At 42.6% G+C, this 23726-nt stretch overlaps 1 protein-coding gene across 6 annotated transcripts in view; it reads right to left on the reverse strand.

Annotated features, from left to right (window-relative positions):
• The window catches only part of PPP2R2B (protein phosphatase 2 regulatory subunit Bbeta), a 406024-nt gene that overhangs the window by 255074 nt on the left and 127224 nt on the right, over positions 1 to 23726 (reverse strand). For 2 of the 6 annotated variants that reach the window (XM_033096832.1, XM_033096831.1), the window contains one exon: positions 8251 to 8444. The exons of 1 other annotated variant lie outside the window; for it this stretch is intronic. In XM_033096832.1, coding sequence (XP_032952723.1) covers positions 8251 to 8444 — 194 coding nt within the window. Of the gene's footprint in view, positions 1 to 8250; positions 9157 to 23726 lie in introns of those variants that run through there. 3 more of the 6 variants (XM_033096836.1, XM_033096834.1, XM_033096835.1) reach the window with 3 other exon arrangements.

Genomic DNA, 23726 nt, shown 5'->3' on the forward strand with positions numbered 1-23726 from the left:
AAGGAGAACATTTGAACAGAAGCATATATACAGGAATAAACACTGCAGCATCTTATGTAACATAAAAAGCTGGGAACAATTTTCCATTCATCCACAAGGGAATTACTAAAGAAACTATGGTACAGTCAGACCGTGGTCACTATTCAGCCATTAGAAAGAACAAGGCAGACGTAGGTGTCCTGATATGAAAGGATCTTTCAGATACATATCTAGTGGGAGAAGAAAACAAAGTGCAAATAAAACAATATGCATTCTGTGATCCAAAGAAACCAACCCCACCCCCACAATGGAGATCAGTACATGTATATTTAAGTGTATAACCATGCATAGAAAGGTGGCTCTGACGAAGCCGACCCAACCACCGTCAATGGTACCGACCAGGCAAGTAAATGGCGTGTGTCTGGGATGGAGGGTGTTCATAATTTGCTTTATCTACTTCTGTAATGTGTGAAACCTTTCAAGTAAGAAGGCATTTATGCATTATTTGCCTTATAAATAAAGGCATAAAGACAGAGAGAAATGCAAATGACAAGAATACAGCTGCTGTAACCCAACAGACCTCCTGACTTGGGTGTCCCCAGCCCCAGCTTGACTTCTGCAAAGTTACATGAACAATGTTACTCTCTGCAGTTTCTTGCACAGCTCTCCTCTTTAGTAAAACACTTCCTAGTGAGACACTTCCTGGTGATATTTCCTACTTAGGGATCCGAGTTGTCTTTCAGACCACCTGGGGGTGCTCAGCATCTTGCTGCAATATTCCCTTTTAGAGCCCTTTCCAGCTTTTCTACATCTGTTGTGTGTCACAGGGCTGATCACCCTCCATGAAGTGGGGGAGGCGGCCTGCCATTCTGTGACTACTTCAGGTTCGTCACTTAACACGGATTTAGAGTGGCAGAATCAGCAATGCATGATGGAGGAGGCTGTCAGTCCCACAGCATCAAGCCCAGTACACTTGGAATACATCTTCTCACAGGTAAGGGGCTCTTTGGCACATCCCATCTAACCTCAACTTTCTCAGGTTATAAACCTGCCTGTAGGGGTCCCTCCAGATCCTGAGAGGCCATGCATGTTTGTGCCCCTTGCCCACCGTCTTCTTCATTTCTTTTCATTTGCTGTAAGCAACCCCATCTCTTTCTTCTAAAGCACAGACCTGAGCATCTGACTTCCCCTTCTACTGTCCCATCTTTTTCCATTATCCACCATGACCCTTTCGGCAAAAAAACCAACTAATACTAATTAGTTTTCGATGGATTTCACACATGCATATCCTATCATTATTACTCCCAACTCTTTCAATAGTGAACTTGGAGCATAAGAATTCAAGGGTTCCTGGATTATTTAAGTCAAAGCTCCCAATAGTCTTGTACAAAGAATCTGTGCTTCCAATGGGATGGTTATGTCAGAACTGGCCTGTTATTATGTCAGAGGTGATGTTTAGCCTGATTCTAGAGTTCTACTGAAAAGGCAAAAGAAGGAAATTTGGTAGTAAAGATGACAAGGTTAGTGAAAGTAAAACTCGTCTTATTAATGGGGGATGAGGAGAGGCAGCATTGCAGAGCTGCCCTGGCCACAATGAGGCCTCAGACACCTCCACATTTATGTGCAAAAAAGAATATCGGCCATCACACAGCTGCCTCTGTCCCACTCCTTTTGCTTTGCTCCAGGAGATCAACTTGGTCTGGGAACTGCAGTGCGAGTGACATGGAGAAAGCTATAAAAGTCCAGCTAATTTTCACATTTTGATTGATCAATTTGATAAATATTTTCCTTCATTTCTTAGAGAGTAGACTAAACCTATAGGTGGAGGTCAGCTAAGGTTCTGGGGTTAGGTGGGGGAATTCAGCTCCTTCCCTGAAGGACAAAGAGAAAGGTGCACGGCCGTACTGGGAGGAGATGGACCAAGTGAGTTGAGCAGCATTGAATGGGCACTGGGGGGTGTATGCAGAGGGTAGAACGCGGTCTGCATTTCTGTCCCCCTAAAATCCGACAAGAGGCAGCAGGGGTGGACAAAGAGCACATGCCTGGAGGCCAGGCGGTCATGGATTCCAATCTGGTTCTGTCACTTACAAGTATGTCCCCTTAACACAAGTTTCTTTGCGAATCCAAACCTCAAAATTCTTATTCTGAAAAATGAGGGTAATGCAACCATTCTTTCAGAGCTGTGGAAGGCGATTAAATGAGTAAACACATGAGAAACACTGACAGTACTCAAGAAACCTTAGTTCTTTACCCTCAGCTAACTGTCTAAATTGGACCCTTCGTTTCCTCGTAAATGCAAATGCCAGAGTCTAGGAATGTCAGTCTACAGCTGTGCTCTTTTCATGGAGCATCACCAATATTTTGACAGGACTAGCCTAATATTATTCACCCCAGGTTCACTGGTACGTTTCTGACCAACCCTCATAAAGGGCTCGGGATTGCCCCTGGGGACACCCGGATGCTAATAATGCATACTTGCTAGTGATTTTCAATGCACTCTGGTTATTACGTTTAGTAGCAGAACATTTCCCATCCCCAGAAAGGTCATTTATAATAGTATAAGGCAGCTTCTGCCCACCTTCCATTTCATAGTTTTCCGAGAACAGCAGAGAACTCAAATACTCATCCATATGCATTGGAAATACTATTCTGACCTGGCATTTGCATACAAATATACCAAAGCAACTTAAGGAACTACAAGGCGGCTCTCCATCATACCACCTCCACTTATTTTTCCAATGCCTTCCCAGCATCTTCATATCAAATGTCATCTTCATGTACCTTCCCAGTTTTATTCATCACAGCTTCTCTCTTCCTTGAACATGGGTACGTGGGAAAAGCAGGGACTTTTACTTCCTCGCTTTTATTCTTGTGCCCCTCAGAAGCTATCACATTTCACAGATCCCACAGATCTCAAGTTGAGAGACCCTCTAAACTCAATCTACCCAAGATTGGACTCTTCTTGCTGAGAAATGGTCACATAGCGTGATTTGAACAATTTCAGTATGTGGTTAACTCTGCTTACCAAGGCACTCCACTGAGAGGTACTTTTTGTTACCATTTCTTTAAACCAAGCCAAGATCAGTTGCCTTGTAATTTTTCACTCATTGGCTCAAGTTCTGCTTGGGTGCTCTTCTCCTAGACATCTCATCTAGTCACGTGGTTTTAAAGACCTTTCATCTGCTGGTGACATCCCAAGTTATACGTCTAGTCCAGATCTTACTTTTGACCTAGATATCCAACTGCTAATCTGAAAGGCTCCCTGGGAGATAGATGTCTCACATGCCCCTCAAATGAATCAATTTCCAAAGTCTTTTTCAGTTTCGGTGAAGTGCCCTGTGATGCATCCATTCTTACGGCAACATCCCGGCAGTCATGCTTCACACTGTCTCCATCTACTTCTCCATTTCTACCCAACCTATCCCACCAGGTAAATCCTAGCCATTCTTCTTCTACAGTGTATCTCCAATCTGTTTAATTCTCGCCATCTCTACTGATGCCACTATCAGAGGATAGCCTCCTAATTAGCTCCCTGCTGGCTCCTGTTCACTTCCTGCCCAGCCCTATGACCCCACCCTGCATAGCAGCCAGACTAAGCTTTGCAAAAACAAACCTGATCATAGTCCCCCTCTGACCAAAATCCTTTAATGGCTTTCGATCCATCTTTGGAAAAAATCCAAACTCCTTATGGTCAACGAAGCTCAATGTGATCTGGTCCCTAAATACCTCTTCAGTCTCTTTTCCTAGCATTTTATAATGAAAATTTCCAGATAGACAAGCAAAGTTGGAAAAAAAATTTACAGTGAATATCCACTGACTGACATTTTATCATTAACATTTTCTACTTGCTTTATCATACATCTACCATTTATCCATCCCTTTATGCTCGCCTTAATCTTTCTTGTTTTGGGTACATCCCAAAGTAAACTCAGGCTCCAGTCTCATTTTCATCAAGCTTCCTCTTGTCCCTTATGCTGCAGCCAGAGGCACCTTTCCATTCCTTGAATCTGTCCGACTGTTTAACATCTCTGGGCTTTGTACCTATTGTCCCGTCTACCTGAAATACCTTCAGCTCTTGTTAATTCCTGACTCATTCTTTAGTTCTCAGCTTAAACTTTCTCAGAGAGGCTGTCTCTGAGCCCCCAATCTAAGTTAGATCTGCCTTTTTGCCTTGCATATGATCTCAAGGCACCCTGTGTTCTTCCTGAATATCATTTATCACAATTGATAACTATATATTTATTTGCAAAATTATTGATTTAATGTCTGCCTCCTCCACTAGACTGAAAGCTCCATGAGGATAGAAACCATATCTGTACTGGAACATGCTAGAACACCTCTCCAGAAAGTCAATTAACATTTGTTCAAGGAATTAAAGGCAGAATGAATTACTGGAAAGAGGTACATGGAACAAATGAATTTGTTCTTCCTATAACATATACAAACAGTATATGGGTTTTTTAAGGCCTCTGAGAGAAGACAGAACTTACTTGCTGTGAGAATAAAACCGGCAGGGACATTAAGGCACATTAATAAATGGCAAGCTCCCTGGCTAGTAGCTGAGCCAAGAAAAGACTGGTGGGTTTTAATGACCTCTCTGCCATCTCCACTAGCTCTTCTCCTCAAGATCAGCCAAAATCAATACAATCCAAGGAAAAACAGTGCTTGCAGCTTATGTAATAATAACAACAGCTATAATATATTGAGGACATTTACTGAGGTCTGGGTTTGTATTAGGTGCTGTCTTGAGTGTTTTCTCTGTATTAAATAATTTTTCCTGTGGCACAGGTTCTATTGCTATTCCCATTTTACAGCTAAGAAAACTGAGAACACAGTGGTTGTTTTAAAATACGTTCTTTGACTTCCCCTTCTATCCAGATTGCCATTCCTGTAAATGCCACCTATATAGATTATTCTGTCTGTGGCCCCATTTGTGAGTAGGGAGATTAATCTAGAAAACTCTCAGACTGCTCTAATGGAAAGAGGGTTTTAGTTGGTTCTAACAAGTCTAAAAATATAGAAAGAAATCCACATACAGATCAAAGAGATTTGAGAAAGATGAACCCTTGGTTAGGAAACTCAGTTCCATATCTGAAAAAGCCAATAAAACCATTGTGTTTTTGTTTTAGTGATTATTCCAACCCCACCCATGTTTTTCCTCATATATAACCTTATATACATACTTCAAAATGATCCCTGCGAATAAGTTTACCCCAGATGGGAATACAGTTTACACACAAAGATAAAACCATGTATCTTCCCCATAACAATAGCTCATAGTTATAGGTAAATGAGACAGTATAGAATTTTCTAGTGGGACAGTATGGGCTTCAGACAGTCTTGAGTTTGAAGACACGCTCTTCCCTGACGGTCTGTGTGACCTTGGCAAATTAGTAACATTTCTGGGCCTCCACTGCTTAGTTTCCTTATTTTAAAATGGAAATAACAATCCCCACTTAGCAGAGTTTGGATATATTAAAATGGTACATATAAAAAGCTCAGCACAGTGCTTGGAACATAGAAGATACTCAAAGATGGTAATTTTAAAAAGGGAGGAGAAAGATAGGTTAAGGCAGGGAAGGGTGGTGACTTTAACAACCAGAATAAAAGAAGAGTCATTGGAATGTCCTTAATAAATACACATCAGGCATTTCTTGAGAGAGGGAGGGAGGGAGGGAGGGAGAGACAGAGAGAGAGAGGGAGGGGGGAGGGAGGGAGAGGGAAGGAGGCTGACTGACTTGGGATCTGGGGTAAGTGTCCTTTAGCATTTGCATTCCTCTTAGCTGGATGAACTTGCCTACAGCTACCACTTACAATGCAAATTGAGCTTAGAGTCCTTCACACTAACTACACAGCAAAAACCTTTCAGCTTTAAATAGAATACTGCAGTGTGGAATGATCTGAGCCCAGGGAAGAAAAATTCAGAGATAAATGCGAAGGGGATCTTGGTGAAAAAACATCTGACACACATGGGCAGGTAGGAAAATGCAGGTGACAAAAAAGAAAAGCAAAGACTATGGAAGGACCTAGAAGCTAATTCCTCAAAAGTTTAAGCTAATAGAGGGGACAAGAACTTTGGGGGCAAGCCCCGAAAACACATGGATTTTAACAAAGAATACTTTGATTGGGTGCTCTTTCAAGCTGTACAGCACTTCTAAGGTATTTCTCAGGTGAAGGACCTTTCCCTCTGGCCAGCATGAATGCATGAATGTCCCCTAAAATGAGTACATTAAAGCTACCGACAACTTCCTGGTCTAACCAACTTCTGCTGTTAACATTGTCTAAGTTCCATTTTGTTTTCTTCCCAGACCTTCACCACGATCAGGTAAAGACACCTGTAAGTCTACAGTGAAACAAAGGTTTGTTTAGTTTTGAGCATCTTTTGTGTGTGAGAGACAGAGACAGAAACAGAGAAAGAGAGAGATATCTGAGAGGTTGATGTAGAAAGATTTTAGAACGCTCTTTGCTATGAACTCATGCCTCATTTTTGACTATATGAACCCAGATATTTAATCCAGAATCAGAGTTTACAAAAATGCCATAAAACAGGAACAAAGATTAGAGCCCAGAAAGCAATAAGGAATGCCATTTTTCCCTCCTTTCTTCATTCCACAGATGACACTTCTATACACAGGGCCCCAATTTGCCTGTCTTCCCAGCTCAGTAAGTTTCCTTTGCCTGCACTGGAAGGCATAGCGTAAGAAAACACGAAGGCAGCGCTCTTTCTTTGTTGTCACAAACAGAAGGAAGTGTCCTTCCCCTCTCCCCGCTCCCAAAAGCCAACAGACCCAAGGCCAACTTCTCTCTTGGATGCTCAGACATAGAGATGATCATATTGTACCTGGCAACTGAGTCAGTGACAAAGCACTAAGACTGAGAAAGAACATCTTACAAACACATTGCAAATAAAAAGAATCAGCAAGTATGGTGTTTGGTATGGGTGAAGGAGCTAAAGCCATTTCTTAGGTCCTAAAGGCCAGAGCTCACACAGATCTGCATAACCTAACACCATGGACGTCTTAGGCTTGCTGCTCTCCCATAATAATGGATGAATGGAGATTTTCAATAGAGCTGGGCATTCTTTCTTTCTAAAACTTCCAGGGATGTTTATAGAAGATGCCACTTTTACCCACAAATTGTGTCGTCTTATTTCTTCCAGCACTTCAACTCTTTTACTCCCCCCATCATACTCCCGTAGTAGTTTTGATTTTATTAAATACGATAGAAACTTTAGCATCCAAGATTAAGAATAATCTTAAATTGCATACCTTGCTACATTTTCCTAAAGCACTCTCACAACACATTTTCTCACAGGGACATGACAATGAGATAACGCAACACTTTATGTGAGTGGTTAAGGATAAAGGCCTACAGGTAGAAAATGAAAGCAAAAATACAAAAGTTTTGGTATTTAAAAAGAATGCCTCCACTCTATTCACCCACAAAAGGCGGAGTGAGTTCCACCTGCTGCCTTTCCCTGCCTGCCTGCATGGCACTTAGGTTAAGCTCAGAACAAGCCGGGAGAGAGAGAGAGAAAAGACAATTTCACCTCTTGGCAAAGCTCAGCTTACTGAACCCTCTTGCTTTCTGCTGGCTGTTGATTCAGCAGAAACTACTGCTGCAGAATTCATAATGGTGATTTTTAAAGGCCTCGCTGCTCGGATTGCTTTCCCCACGTGTCAGACTCATTCGCTTGCCTCCGGAACACCGTTTCCCAGCCACCTTTTCATTTCTTACTAATGCACTTCCAAGGGGAGAGGGGTCGCCCTTTTGCAAAGGGCCTTTTGGGGTTTTGATTGTCTGAGCAGGTAACCCGGCCAGAGAGATGAACCGGCAGGAAATGAAACCATGCCCTCCCTGCAGCCGCTGAGAGACACAACATTCCGCTCAGGGAGGGGAGGACCCACGGTCCCTCTGGGCCCCTTCCTTCTTGTCTCCCACAAAGACCCCTGCAAACATCTTGGGGGAGGGGTCATCTGCCTTCTGGGGGTCATTTTTCCAGCCGGGAGCCCCACCCTGAAAAGCCTAATCCCTGAGGGCCATTTTAACTCCCGTGGGCGCCGGGTCCACCTGCTGCTGAACGCCGGGCTCACCTCGCGGAGCCCAGACGGATCTGGGACGCCCTGGTGGCCGGCCCTGAGAGCCGAGCCCCCGCCCCAGCCCCGGGGCCCGAAGGTATCTCCGCCACTACGCGCCCAGCAGCCCGCGGAGCACGGCGATCCTCAACTTGCTCCCAGCCCCAGCGGCGGAATGCGGCGGGGCTGGCGTTACCTTCGGTCGCATAGCTGTGGTCGCGCAGGAAACTGTTGTTGATTTTGCGGGTATCAATGTCCTCCTCCATTGACAGCAGGCTTACTTGCGTGGGAACCAGAAGCCGGCAGACAAGTATCCATGATCCCTCCCCGCAGCCAGTCTCACAGGAGAGGGGGGCAGGGGAGCCAGTGGGACTGCACCATGGTCCGAGCCTGAGGAGGAGACGGGGAGGCGGAGAGAAAAAAAAATAAAAACCCGGCAATGGAGCTGTCACCTCCTCCACTCGGGATCTCCGAGGCTGCGGCGGCTCCTCCCGCGGTGCGCTCACTCCAGCTCCAATTCCCAGCGAGGATGCTGCGCCTGCCTCCGCTGCCTCCGGTGCCAAGATGCGCCGTGCCCCGAGGGGGCTGGTTCCGCCCGCTGCCCCGGCGGCGCTCACAAGCGGGGCTAGGGAGATGCCCAACAGGTTCCCCTTGTTGGCAGCCGCTCCGAAAATGTAAAAAAAAAAAAAAAAAAAATCCCTCCTCCCCCTGGGAGAGCGGGCAGCCGCGACAAAATGGTGCCTTTCTGGACCTGGGCTGCAGTGGCGAGATGGCAGGGGCAGGATTCAGCCTGGCCCGGCGCGGGTGAGGGTGCTGGTCCCACGGGAGGGCGGCTCCGGTTGGTGGGGGCTAGGGAGCCGGCGGGGAGCTGGGCAGGGTACTGCGGCCGGCTCCAGCGCACTCACCCGCACACCCACACGCGCGCGCTCGCAGCTGCTGCTGCAGAAGGCTGGAGGCGGCTGATGCATTAAAGGCGAGGCTCCTCCCAACCGCGTCAGCAGCCCCAGGACTCTTCCCCAGCAGCGGTGGTGGCCGACGCTAAGGCTGCGGCTGCTCTCTGCTGTAGTGGGGCGCACGCAGCCGCGAACCGGCACCTGGGCAGCGAGCAGCTCGCTTGCAGACGGTAAAAGCACAGACGCGCGCCCCACCTCCCTCCTTCGGTGCTACGCAGCTAAGGGCGGCGTTCACTCTAGCACCCACAGCCCCTACTCGCTGCCTTTCTCCGGACACCGGCGCTTCAGGACCTCAAAGAGAAGTGGGTTGCCGTGGGTAGGCAGGAAGCCTATCTCGAGGTCCCTTTGGCTCATCCTTATAGCACGCGTGCAGCCCCTTGATGAAGTTCAAGGGCAAGGCCTGGTTTTCGAAGCCTCAGAAAGAGAGGAGAGAATAGGAAGAAGAGCTTCCCAGCGCTTAGTTTAAACCTTCTGTGTTAGGAACAGAATTGGGGAGAGGGGCCGGAACTTTTCTGCGATCACCTCTGACTTCCACATTCCCAGTCCTGAACGTTTTCTAACTGTAGGAGTCTATGTTTACACAGGCAGAGGGAAGCAGAGGGCTGAGATGAATCTACTCAACACAGTCAATGCTAAACGAGTCCACCTTCTTACACCCTGCACTTTATTGCAGACCCACTGCTGCAGGCCCTCCTGTAGGTTTGGCGTATGAAGGTAGGACAACATTTGCTCTCAACAGGGAAGGTACCTTGGAGCCCTGTGCCCGCAGAGAGCCATTGCTACCCCGAGGAAATTTCAAAGATCCAATGAACACAAAAAGTGGCCTGTCTTCCTACTTCAACTAGGAGGAAAATACCAAATGCCCTCCTGCCCCCACCTATGTTTTCCCAAATTGCGAATTCTGTTATTTGAAAGAAAATTAAATCTTTATTGTTATAAAACAACCAACATCATTTATGATGCAACCCCAGTCACTAGAAAGCCAATTTGGAAAAGAAATTTTCTCGGTTTCCTCTTGTAGAAGGGATTCATTTCAGTGGGTGTCACTGCAGGGAGAAACAGCAAATGTCTTGCTCAGTTAAGCTCCACAAGTTCAGCAAGATGAGCCCAGAGGGGCCTGTGAGTTAATTATATACATACAATGGTTCGGCTAACACAATTTAGAAAGTATTTGAAGTTCAAAAAAACAGGAAAACAAGTCCTTAACTGAGGCTGGGAATTGCCATTAGATATCCATGAAGAATAGATGCTTCTGGCAGGTGGGAAATGGCATTGTCCCCATCTCCAGAAAGCGTCGATGCGTCTCTGGGAGGAGAGAGTAGGGATATTTTTTGATATAAGTTTTGGGGGAAGTTCAGCTTACAATAGATTCCATGTTCTTCTCATCTGGTGGTTAAGAGTCACATGCTTGTTTGACTACTGTGTTTCCCCAAAAATAAGACCTAGCCGGACCATCAGCTCTAATGCGTCTTTTGGGTCAAAAATTAATATAAGAGGGCCAGCCCGATGGCTCAGGCCGTTAGAGCTCTGTGCTCCTAACTCCGAAGGCTGCCGGTTCGATTCCGACATGGGCCAGTGGGCTCTCAACCACAAGGTTGCCAGTTCGATTCCTCGAGTCCCGCAAGGGATGGTGGGCAGCGCCCCCTGCAACTAAGATTGAACACGGCACCTTGAGCTGAGCTGCCGCTGAGCTCCCGGATGGCTCAGTTGGTTGGAGCGCGTCCTCTCAACCACAAGGTTGCCGGTTCAACTCCTGCAAGGGATGGTGGGCTGTGCCCCCTGCAACTAGCAACGGCAACTGGACCTGGAGCTGAGCTGCGCCTTCCACAACTAAGATTGAAAGGACAACAACTTGAAGCTGAACGGCACCCTCCACAACTAAGATTGAAAGGACAACAACTTGACTTGGAAAAAAAAAGTCCTGGAAATACACACTGTTCCCCAGTAAAGTCCTGTTCCCCTTCCCCAATAAAATTAAAAAAAAAATTAATATAAGACCCGGTATTCTATTCTATCCTATTCTATTCTATTCTATTCTATTCTATTCTATTCTATTCTATTCTATAAGACCGAGTCTTATATTATATTAAAATAAGACTGGGTTTTATATTAATTTTTGCTCCAAAAGATGCATTAGACCTGATGGTCCAGCCAGGTGTTATTTTCGGGGAAACACGGTATTTGTTCAAAATTCACGGATGAAATTCCAGGAAGAGAAGAAGACTGGTACAAGTCGATGTAATTCACTTCAGCACCAGTTGCCGAGGTGGTTCTTCCACGTGATGAGCTGTATCCATCCGATGGCTCCAGTGGTCAGCTCATCTGTAGTTATACAATCTAGCTTCTCTGGCAGATTGGCATCATGGGGAACAGGGAGAAAGGATGGAGGGGAAAAATAGCTAAGTTCATTTCAAAGTGGTGAGAAGACATCTTGCTTTCAGTTGAAATGAGCAGAGGTTGTGACTGGAGACCTTGAAATAAATAGTATTGAGGAAATTCACCCCCACCATCCTCCTGGACCGTGCGTGAGATTGGAACAAAGATGAAGTGGGTAGGCCCAGGCTCATTGGCCAGGCTGTGCTTGAGGAATTTTCCACTGTGACCATTGGGAGGAGTGTCCCCTCCGTAGATAAAGCCTCTGGGCTTACTCAATTTTCCTTTTCACGTTTCCTGAAAAATTCCTCCTACATTTATTCAACATACAGCATTTTTTCCCCCTACGACACAGTTCTGGGTTAACTAGATTCCAAGCTTTCCATTTTGTGGACCATTCTTTTCCACTAGGAGCAACCAAGGGGTGGGAACTAGCCCCGCCCCTCCAAAACCAAGAAAAATCAAGTTGTTGGCTTGATACTTGAATACAATGTTGTATAGTAAAGGAGGTAAGGGAGTGGGGAAAGCCCTGTCTAATCCTGTGGTGGCAAGAGGGACTACATGGACGGTTTCTCAGAAGACCTGCTGACCTCCTTTCTATTCCTCCAACGTGGCAAGTTCTTTCCAAAAGCGTGTGCATTTGCACATTCCTATGCCCCTTTCTCATGTTCTTGGCATTTTCAGCACCTCAGCTGAATTGTTTCTACGTCACTGAGGAATTTCCCTGACCACACTGTAGTCCCTCCCTCTGGTTGTTCTGTCTCTACATCTTCTATTTGGTCTTCTTCATGGCACAATGCATTGTGCAATAGCTGTTTACTTATTATTGTCAATCATTTCCAATGTATCTCTGATATTAAGTATCTGGCACTTAGTAGATGTGCACGTATATATTGGTTAAATAAATATAAATATTTCTTGAATGAATGAGTAAATTACTGGATTTGTTCAGTGACATTTAGGTTCTATGCTCCACTCTTATTAAAATGCTTGCAACTGCCTTCCCCCCCCGCCAACAAAACTTGTGAGCCAGTAATTTTCTAGTTTGTAAGTCCTATTCCTATTAAAATAATTGTTTCTACCCATTTTTGTATGCATACAAAGTTTGACAATTAGGTTCGTGAACTCATCCTAGAAAAATTGCTACATACCTCATTGCTGAATATCACTATGGTTACCTGCGAAGTACTTCCCTTGGGAAGCTATGCACCAACGGCAGTGCCTAGTCCACCCTTCAAAGCAATTTTGGAACTCTTTTTCTGTAATGGCCATCAGAGCTGTCATATTACCCTTGATGTCCTGAATGTCATCAAAATGTCTTCCTTTCAATATTTCCTATATCTTCGGGTAACGAAAGAAGTCGTTGGGGGCCAGATCAGGTGAGTAGGAAGGGTGTTCCAATGCAGTTATTTGTTTACTGGCTAAAAACTCCCTCACGGACAGTGCTGTGTGAACGGGTACATTGTCGTGATGCAAGAGCTATGGATTGGCAGAAAGTTCAGGTCGTCTGACTTTTTCACGCAGCCTTTTCAGCACTTCCAAATTGTAAACTTGGTTAACTGTTTGTCCAGTTGGTACAAATTCATAATGAATAATCCTTCTGATATCAAAAAAGTTTAGCAACATCGTTTTGATTCTTGATTTGGACTGATGGAAGTTTTTTGGTTGTGGGGAATTGGCTGACTTCCACTGTGCACTTTGACTCTTTGTTTCAGAGTCGTATTGTCATACTGGTACACCTGTGTTTCATTACCAGTGATAACATGGCCCAAAACACATCGTTTTGCCTCTTCAAAAAATCTTGGCAAACTTCAACTCTCCTTTGCTTTTTGTTCATCTGTGAACTCCTTTGGGACCATTTTTGCACATACCTTTCTCATGCCAAGATTTTCAGTTAAGATTTCCCTGTTTCTCTATCGATGTTTACTTGGTCTGCTATGCTTCTCACAGTCAGCGAATGATTTTGATGCACAATTCGACAAATCTTTGCAGTGTTTTCGTCAGTTCTGCTCATTACTGGCCACCCTGACCTCTCTTTACCAGTGACACATTCTCTCCGCTCAGAAAAACCTTTAATCCATTTGTACACTGCCGTTTTCTTCATGGCATTATCCCCATAAACTTGAACTAACATGTCTCTGATTTCACTTCCACTCTTGCCATGTTTAACAAGAAATTTAATGTTTGTTCGTTGCTCTAATTCAAGCTCAGACGTTCTCACAACAGCACACAAAAACACGCAACAACAATAATGACCACACTCAGCAAGACACTGCCACAGATCGACACGAACACAGCTGTGAGACACTGATATACAAAGGTCATGAAACCTTACCGAGCTGTTTGTACAGTGCTGCCAATGTAAACGCACGGTGGCAAGTTTGTGAAGTTGTCAGACCTCGTATGCACCACAAATATTTATTGAGCACTTAATATATTCCAAGAATTGTTCTAGATGCTGGGGATACAGTTAAAACAAAAGAGTTCCTTGCTCCACTGGACTTAAAGTTTATCATCTGATTTTAATAACCTGCTTTCTTAGAAATACAACAAATGCATTATAAAGCAATAACTATAGCTGTATGTTACTACAGCACAGTGTTAAAGTCCCACGGCTTGATATCAGGCAAAACTGAACTTCTGCCTCTTACTATTGCATATGTGAGCAAGTTACAAGATCTTCCTAAACCATTGTTAAAAATCTGTAAATTGGGAGAGCACAGTATTTACTTCATGGAATTATTGTGAGCATTAAATGAGATAATGCTTGGAAAGAATACATTGCTATTACTTGCTGAGTATTTTCTATCATTATCACCATCAATAGTGAACAAACACTTAAGCACCTACGGTGTCAGCCACCCGGATAGGACTGGAGATTCAGCAGCACCAGTGCATAAGAGGTAGTCACTCTCTGCTGTCATGGAACTTAGTGTCTAATCTACAGTCTATGTAGAGGGGGCCACAGACTACAAAAGCGGCAGCAGAGGACACTCTGAAAGGCTCACCTAATTCAGACTTGTGCTTGATACAGAGAAGACCAATTCCAAATACATAGTTCAGCCTGACAGCATGTGGATACATTCCTTTTCATCACCCTTGGCATAGTCCCCCATATACCCTCACCCAACTTAGCTTACTGCTGCCTATCCTGGAAACTTTTAGGTCATCCTGTCCAATTAGCACATTAAATATCTACAATTTTATGAAAACCTTTGACCTAAGCCCGTCAGGAGATTCTTAATATAGGCTTTTGGTGTCAAATAGTCCTGGTTTGTGTCCTAGCTCAGGCAGTTATGAATTTCATGACCTTTGGCAAGTCATTTAACATCTCTGAGCCTCTGTATTTGCAAAATGGAAGCACAAAATAGGAGCTACTTCACAGGGTTGTTGATTGGCTTCAGAGACAGTGTAAGGAAAGTGCATGGCATACGCTTGGCCCATAGCCAGGCCTCACTAAAATGTCAGGACTCCTTCTATGTACGTAGTAGTGGCTCATCTGGGTCTCTATCTGCAGAGAAGTGTAGAGATGCACTACAAGTCAATCATTCAAGTGAACAAAAGTGACCTAGATACCTGAGTTCTACTACCCATCAATCTGTCTTAATGAGCAGCGAGAAACTGGGTGCACGAAATTTTACCACCTTGGAAAAGCCCTTTGTAAGCCACAGAGTCCTGTGCAAATGAGAGGAAATAGAATTATCTTCTCTTGATGTCCACAGTTCGTATGTGGAGAACTAATCACGTTTCTCTACTGAGGAATCCTTCCTAGGATCACTAAGCACCAAAAGCATAACTCTCTCTCTGAGGTGGTTTATGTGCTAATAGCCCAGAGGATGACCTCTTGAATTTCTAGCAAGGTTTGCAATTCCTTCTAGTACGTGTTATGATATGTAATACCACATGTGTGATCCTTCAACATGGCATTTAATCTAGGAAAAGAAAATAAAACATCTTGACCTAAAATATCTCATTAATTTTAGTCTCTGGACTCTTAATGGATTTCACGGAGTAAAATGTTTCCTCAATTATCCAAGTACAGCAACTTATGAAAATATACTGCGGTGTGCTGGAGTTGATATGTACTGGCCATTAAGAACCAATTGTGACAACTGTACACATCTAATTTCCAGTTCTGCTTTGAGTGACATCATGTTGGTAGTTTCAAATCTGAAATCTGCCATGGTGGGATAGTTATAACATGGAAAACAACAAACAAACAAACTATAATTCAGGACTTTTTTAGGTCCTTTTTTGGAGAGCTGGTTGTTAAACGTTTATTAGCACACCAATAGAAACACATTACTTGCTGATACATCTTCCTACTTGTCCCTGTTATCTGTACAAAGTTCCTTCCAATTTCTTGACACTTAAGTCTCCCAAACTGTTTCAAATTCCAGAGCATTCCATCATCCAAACAAACTCTGGCCATAATGTTAAATAATTCTTAAAATCCTACCTTTACCATGAAGCTTTCCCATAGCCATCAGAGGACCGTAGCTTTCGTCCCTTCCAGGCTGGATATGAAATTACCATGGCAGACCTGTGAATAATTGCCCCATAAGGCTTCTAGGCCTGACACTATAAGGAACATTAGGTGTATGCCCGCTCTCGATGAATCATTCTTTTCTACTGTTCCAGCTCCATTGTCCCCTTACTTTGGCCCTTGCTTTGCCTACATGCAAAACAAAACATCCACTGTGCCTGATTTCACGGATAGCTTTTCTACTTGTCTAGTTAGGGCATTGATGCAACTAGAGAAAAGGTACAAAAACCCAAGAGTCAAGATCAGAGAGCCTGAGAGAAAGTACTGTCCTTCACCTTTTCCCATTCAGTGGTTTTTAGAATTAAATTTAGGCTGTCCTGCCCAAGACAGTCTTAATTTGCATTAAATCTGTTAGGTGCAAGGTGAGAATTTACAAAACCAGTTTAGCAATAGTGTCTGATATCTGATTACACTTCTTAAAAGGAAAACTGAAGTATAATTCAAACAGGAATATATATTGGGAAATGTCTTTCAAATTTCTTTAAAATGCATCAAATGGTAACACTTTACAGAATTCACCCTAAGAAAACAATCATGGATGTGGGCAAAAATTTAGCCATAAGTTTATTTGTCAGGACACTATTAATAATCACAAAAAACTAGAAACAAACCCAAATGTCCAACAATAGAATTGGCTAGGCAAATTATGGTGTGTTCATATAATAGAAAATTATGAAGTCTTTGATGTAATATTAGTAGCTAACACTTGTTGAGTATTTATTATGTACCAGGCACTGTGTAAAGGGTTTTACTACATTATCTCATTTAATTCTAACAACAGCCCTTATAAGGTAAATACTATTATTACTTTCATGTTACTAAGGCTAATAGAGATACCCAAAGTCAACCAAATAGGAGGCTGGCTCTGTGTGTGTGTGTGTGTGTGTGTGTGTGTGTGTGTGTGTGTGTGTGTGTTGAAGTCACAACAGAATCTTTGGAGATCTTTTTGCAAACCACTGACCACTGGATTCTGATTTGTCCTTCTTAGGCATGACTATCCTCTCAGTTGAAAATCACTGTTATTGTGTTGGCAAGGATATGGCAAAATTGGGATCCTCACACACTGCTTGTGGGATTGCATAATGGAATAGCCACAAAAATTTAGGCAGTTCCTCAAAATGTTAAACAGAGTTACCTTTTGACCCATCAATTTCACTTCTAGGTATATACCCAAGAGAATTGAAAACACATATTCACATCAAAACTTGTACACAAGTACTCATAGCAGCATTATTCATAACAGCCCAAAGTGGAACAACCCAAAATGTCCATCATCTAATAAATGAATAAATAAAATGTGATATAGCCATTGTGTGATATGATATACACGAACAGTGATATATCTCTCTATATATATATCGTTATGCATTATTCAGGTGTAAAAAGTAATGAAGTACTGACATATATTACAACATAGATGAACCCTGAAAATATACTAAGTGAAAGAAGCCAGTCACAAAAGACCGAATAGTGTGTGATTCCATTTATGTGAAATGTCAAGAATGAGCAAATCCAGAGACAGAAAGTAGATTCGTGGTTGCCAAGGGCTGGGGAGGGAGGAATGGGAGTCACTGCTGATGAGTTTGGGATTGCTTTTTGGAGTGATGAAAATGTTCAAGCTAGATAAGGGCAATAGCTCCACTACCCTGAATACACTAAAAACCACGGGTTTGTATACTTTACAAGAATGAATTTTTATGATATGGTATCTCAATAAAGCTGTTATCAAAGATTTTTAAAAAATCACTGCTAGCATAAACTAGCTATTTCTTAGAGTACGATGTATCCTTCAGGTATTTTAGTGTAGAGGACACTTAAAGGTATATAATGACAAGGATCGATGTTCATGTTATGTTGTTTAAAAAGTCATAAAACAATATATATTGACCGATACCATTTTTTTTGGTTAAAAATGTGTATATACCAAAAAGAATATGTAAAAATACTTTGCAGTAGTTATGTGTGGGTTTTTGTTCATATTTTTGTCAAAGAAAATTGAGAACGTATCATTTTTGTAGTAAGCAAATTTGCAAATTTTTTTAAATGTCATGATACACTTTTTAGGATGAAAAGATCAAAAGTCATTTTTTTCACACCAGGAAATTGAGAGGCACTGATATAAATGCATACACTATTGAATGCATAGAATAGCTCTGTCCAATAAAAATATAAGCCACACACTTGTAACTGTAAATTTTTCAAGTTGCCACATTAACAGATGAAAAGAAACTGATAAAATTTCTTTTCATATTTTTAAATACTTAAAAATATTTTGAAAAAATGAAAATATTTTACTTAACTCAATATATCCAAAATATTATAATTTCAACGTATAATCAATATAAAATTATTAACGACATATTCACATTCTTTTTTTCATGTCAAGTCTTTGAAATCTAGTTTCTATTTTATGCTTTCAGCACCTCTCAAAACTAACCACATTTCTAGGGCTCAATAACCACATGTGACTAAGAACTACAGCACAGAGGAACTATTGCAAAAGTGTTATTTCATTCACAAGATGAGTTTTATCATACTCTTTCAAAGAGAAACTTTTATCTACTAAGGACTTGAACTAGATTGCAATGCTAAAACCAAACTATGCAACATTAACCTGATGAAACTTTTAACTATTTAAAGTAACACAAACTGAGTATGAAAATATACATAGACACACCAACATATATACCCCATGTAATAAGTAAATTTATAAGTAAATTTGAACTCAGTCTGCATTTCCCCCTAAAACTAGTAAGCTGAATTCATAGAATAACAAAGATCAAAATTCTAAAAATGCTGAGGCATTACCATAACACAATCTGTAACAGATACATAGCAAGAAAGATGTAATTCAATCAGTGTAATAGTTACCATCCCAATAGGCCAACTGTTTGGTTCAACACCTATGGCTTCATTTGCAGCTACACGAAGCCAAATAGCCACATGTCACTGCCAAAAAAAGAATTTCCATAGCTGGGCACCTGGACTTTATTATGGCCACTAAAGGTAAAGAAATTTAAAGGTACAGTTATGGGGATCTGGCTGAGAACTACTAAAAGTCTTTTAGATTGGATTAGAGAGTAGAAGCTTGTGGTCATTTGATCAGTGGATTGAGTTCACAGGACTTATTGAATTAGATACACCACTGTTTTTCACATGTGCTGGAAACAGTTTTGTGTGTGGAGCTGAGCACTTCCTCCTTCCTGACACACCTTCTTCACTGACTCCCGGGTATCACTCTGTCTTGGTTCTCCTGCTACCTCAATGAATGCTCCTTCTGAGCTTTCTTTGCTGGCATTTCCTCATTGTTTTGACTTTTAAATGTACAAGCACCGTAGAGGTCAAAGGTCTCAGACTTTTCTGTCCACAGTCTCATCCAAGGTGACCTCATCCAGTCTCGTGGCTTGACACTCACATGATGACAAAACCCCACACTTGAATTTTGAGTGCAAACCTCTCCCATGACCTCCAAACTAATATCACAGACAGTGGCCCTGACATTTCCCTGGGTGTTTACAGGGCATCTCAGTCCCTAATGCCGCCTGCAAGATACCTGCTCCACCTTCCTGTTCCTTGACCCTTCCTGTCCATCTGCAAATCCTGCCAGCTCTAACTTCAAAATACATCCCAAATCCCACCACTTCTCACCACATCCGCTGCTGCTACCTACCTATCACGCTCCAAGCACCAACACCTCTCACCATGACTGTGTGAATAGACTCTAACCAGTGTATGATCCCTCCGGTGCCCCCCTACAGAATGGTTTCTATGCCGCAGGAAGACTGGTCCTTTTAAATGCAAATCACTTCATGTCACTTTTCTGCTCAAAGCCCTTTATTGGCTTCCTACACATTCAGAGTACAACTTTCTTAAAATGCAGAAAAGATTTGGCTCCAGCGACAGCTCTGTCCTTATTTTCTTTTTCTCTTCTCACCTGTAACACTCCCGACTCTTGTCTCAACCTCCTCCTCCCACCCCAGACATAGACACAGTGGCATCCTTATTATTTGCCAGACATCCCAGAAAGAGCACTCTGATCCCAGGAGCTTTGCATGTGCTGCTCTCTCTGTGCTGAGGACCTTCCTTCAGACAGCAGCATAGCTCAGTGCTTCATCTCAGTCAGGTGTCTGCTTTAGTACCCACTTTTCTGAGAAGACTTCCTTGCCCACTCTACATAAAGTAAAATAGACCTCCTCCCTCCCGGCACTCCCTATCCCTGCATGACTACCTGACAGTATATATTGATTTGATTGTCGTTATTATGCCAGTACAACAGAAGTTCCAGGGACACAGGAATGTTTTTGCTCTCTGCTCTCTATCTGGCACCTAGAACAGTGCCTGGCACACACTGGTTACTCCAATGTACCTTTTGAAAGAATAAAACAGTCAGCGCATGTTTGCTTAATCATGAAGATCAGTCAGGAGGGAGTCTTAATAAACAATAAGCCTAGGATGCTTGTGTAGTAAAGAAGTTGGTCTTGCCCAAAAATGAGGTCTTGGCCTTAGTGGAACTCCGATCAAAACTGAACACCAAGCTCAGGTAAGCTTCCCTGGTTAGCAAAACAATGCTCTATGTGTACTGTTGTACATTGGTGCCAGGAAGGTAATGTGTCCTGAGGACAATAAAAACTGCGACTTAGGGACGCTCCCAGACGCCGCCCTGTGCATCTGTTCATTTGGCTAACTTAAACCTGGATCCTTTCCCTGTAACAAACTGTAACCATAAGTATAACAGCTTTCTGTGAGTTCTATGAGTCCCAGAGAGTTATGGAAATTGAGGGTAGTTTTGGAAGCCCCCCACCCCTACCTCCACCGCCAAGTTGGTCGTTGACATCAGAAGTGAGGACAGTCTTGGGAACCCTGCCCTTGAACTTTGCACTTTGAGAACTCCAGGTAACGCTAAACACACATCCAGCAAAGTTCAAATTAAAAGGTGGCTTAGAGATCATTAGGTCTAGCCCACCATTTTGCTGAGGAGAAAACTGAAGCCTAAAGAAAACAAACTCTAGGTCACCCAGAGATTTGGGGTGACAGACCCAGGGCATGAACCCTGGCGTCCTGGCTCCAATGCTCAGCACCCCACCCCTTCCCACCACACACACAATGACTCTCCTCAACTTTTTCTTAGGAGGGTAAATAAAAAGTTACTGAACAGTTAAAAATTCAAAAATACCACTTTTTTTAAAAGGGTAATTAGAAAGTTATTGGACAAATTGGCTTAATTCCCCAGTATTTTAAGGTCAGTATCAAGGGGAGGACAAATAACAACTCTCTTTCAAAAGTCGTGGGGGCCAGCCCCAGACAAAACTGAGACAGCGAGCTCCTGTTTGTCTCCGTCACCTCTGGTTCTTCTGCCCTGAAGTGGGCCAGGTTGAGCTGCAGTAGTGGCTGCGTCAGTCGTCCTGACCCACAGCTGCAGAGGTCTGGGAAGGCAGCCTTTGAGATCAGCATAAATCATTCTGTCCCTAGCCCACCTCATTCTGCCACGGTCTCCTTCTTTGGAAGGAAACGTCTTAAGTATTGGCACCTTTGGTACAACAGGATATACCATATGGTAAACTGAGCCCATTACATGGGAAAACATTTTGACAAGTTCTAAATACTATACAAGCAAGGTGGCCACCCTGGAGGTTATTATACTAGTGAGATAAGTTACAGAAGCCAGAATTCAAGAGCTAGATGGACCTTGAACTTGTAGGCAAGGCTGGATATATTTTTACACTCAATAAATATTAATGAAATAAATGCAGAGTGAAAATAATTATATTAATGTCCCTCAAATAGAGACCTCTGTAATTTCCATTTGACATCTGACAGCTCTACAAGGGTGAACAAAGTATGATAACCGAAGTTTATGAATTTATATCCGAAAATTAGCATAGGCCCTGAGGAGCGAATTTAACATTTTAGGGTCAGAGATCCTTTTGAGAATTTGATGAAGGTTTTGGACTCTTTCCCCAGAAAAAAACAAACATAGTTTAGAGTACTTCCTGCTTCCAAATGCTGACTCACTGTGTCTATTTCATGGACGGAAAAAGGAAAGGGGGTGGGGAAAACACCTGGGACCAACGAAACATCAAAACTGAATGCAAGTTTAGAATTACAGTACCAGCGCCTCCCAAGCATATTTTTATAGAGAGAAGAATAATAGCTATAATGTATACAGCATTTAATAGCAATAATGTAAGGCCAGATGTGAGCCACCTTTCTAAGATGGGTCAGTGAGGTGTACTCAGCAAATGGCTACCAGCATGCCGTTTGAGAACCCAATGGTTAAGAGTTCAAATCTCAGCAGTATCATATTGGGCAACTTTTTAAAATCACTCTGTACTTCAATTTCATTTGCAAAACACTAATAATATATCTACTTCATAGAATTGTGGTAAACATTAAATGAGTGAATATATATAAAATGTTTAAAACAGTCCATGGCATCTAATACCCACCCAATCAATGTTAGCTGTGGGTATGAGGGGCTGCACAGTGTCATTATGTGCTTTGTTGTTGTCCACACGGATGCCCGAGTTATGGACTTATCACGTGTTCATTCTTTTTTTTTTTTTTTTTTTTTTTTTTTTATTTTTTTTTATTTTTTATTTTTATTTTTATTTTTTTTAATTTATTGGGGTGACAATTGTTAGTAGAATTACATAGATTTCAGTTGTGCAATTCTGAATCACATCATCCATAAATCACACTGTGTGTTCACCACCCAGAGACAGCTCCCCTTCCATCACCGTACATTTGATCCCCCTCACCCTCATCCCCCACCCCCCAACCCCCTTACGCTCTGGTAACCACCAAATTACGTTCCCCAGATTAATTTTCAAACCCCGTGGCCATCCTGTGGTCACCGACTGCCCTCCAATCCCCTCACCCTCCCCCCCACCCCCCACTCCCCCCGCCCATCTAGCAACCCTCAGTTTTTCCTCATTGTCTCCCAGTTTCTGATTAGTTCATTCACTTATTCTTTTCTTTAGAATCCGCAAATAAGTGAGATCATATGGAACTTATCTTTCTCTGTCTGACTTATTTCACTTAACATAATGTTCTCTAGATCCATCCATGTTGTTGCAAATGGTAAGATTTCTTTCTTCCTTATGGCTGCATAATACTCCATTGTATAAATGTACCACAGTTTCTTAATCCAATCATCTACCGATGGGCATTTTGGTTGTTTCCATGTCTTAGCTATTGTGTATAGTGCTGCAATAAACATAGGAGTGCATAGAGATTTTTGAATTGAAGTTCTGGATTTCTCCGGATAGATACCTAGGAGTGGAATTACTGGATCATAAGGTAGTTCCATTTTCAGAATTTTGAGATACCTCCATACTGTTTTCCATAGCGGCTGCACCAGTCTGCAATCCCACCAACAGTGCACAAGCGTTCCCTTTTCTCCACATCCGCGCCAGCACTTGTTGTTTGTTGATTTATTGATGATAGCCATTCTGACTGGGGTGAGGTGGTATCTCATTGTGGTTTTTATTTGCATTTCTCTGATGGTTAGTGAGGTTGAGCATTTCTTCATATGTCTGTTTGCCATCTGAATGTCCTTTTCAGAAAAATGTCTCTTCAAGTCCTCTGCCCATTTTTTAATTGGATCGTTTGTTTTTTTGGAGTTGGGTTGAGTAAGTTTTCCATAGATTTGTGATATTAATCCCTTATCAGATATATCACTGGCAAATATCTTTTCCCATTCAGTAGGATCCCTTCTTGTTTTATTGATGGTTTCCTTTGCTGTGAAAAAACTTTTTAGTTTGATATAATCCCACATGTTTATTCTTTCTCTTAGTTCCC

The sequence above is a fragment of the Rhinolophus ferrumequinum genome, chromosome 24 (assembly GCF_004115265.2).
Source record: "Rhinolophus ferrumequinum isolate MPI-CBG mRhiFer1 chromosome 24, mRhiFer1_v1.p, whole genome shotgun sequence".
In the NCBI taxonomy this organism is placed as follows: Eukaryota; Metazoa; Chordata; class Mammalia; order Chiroptera; family Rhinolophidae; genus Rhinolophus; species Rhinolophus ferrumequinum.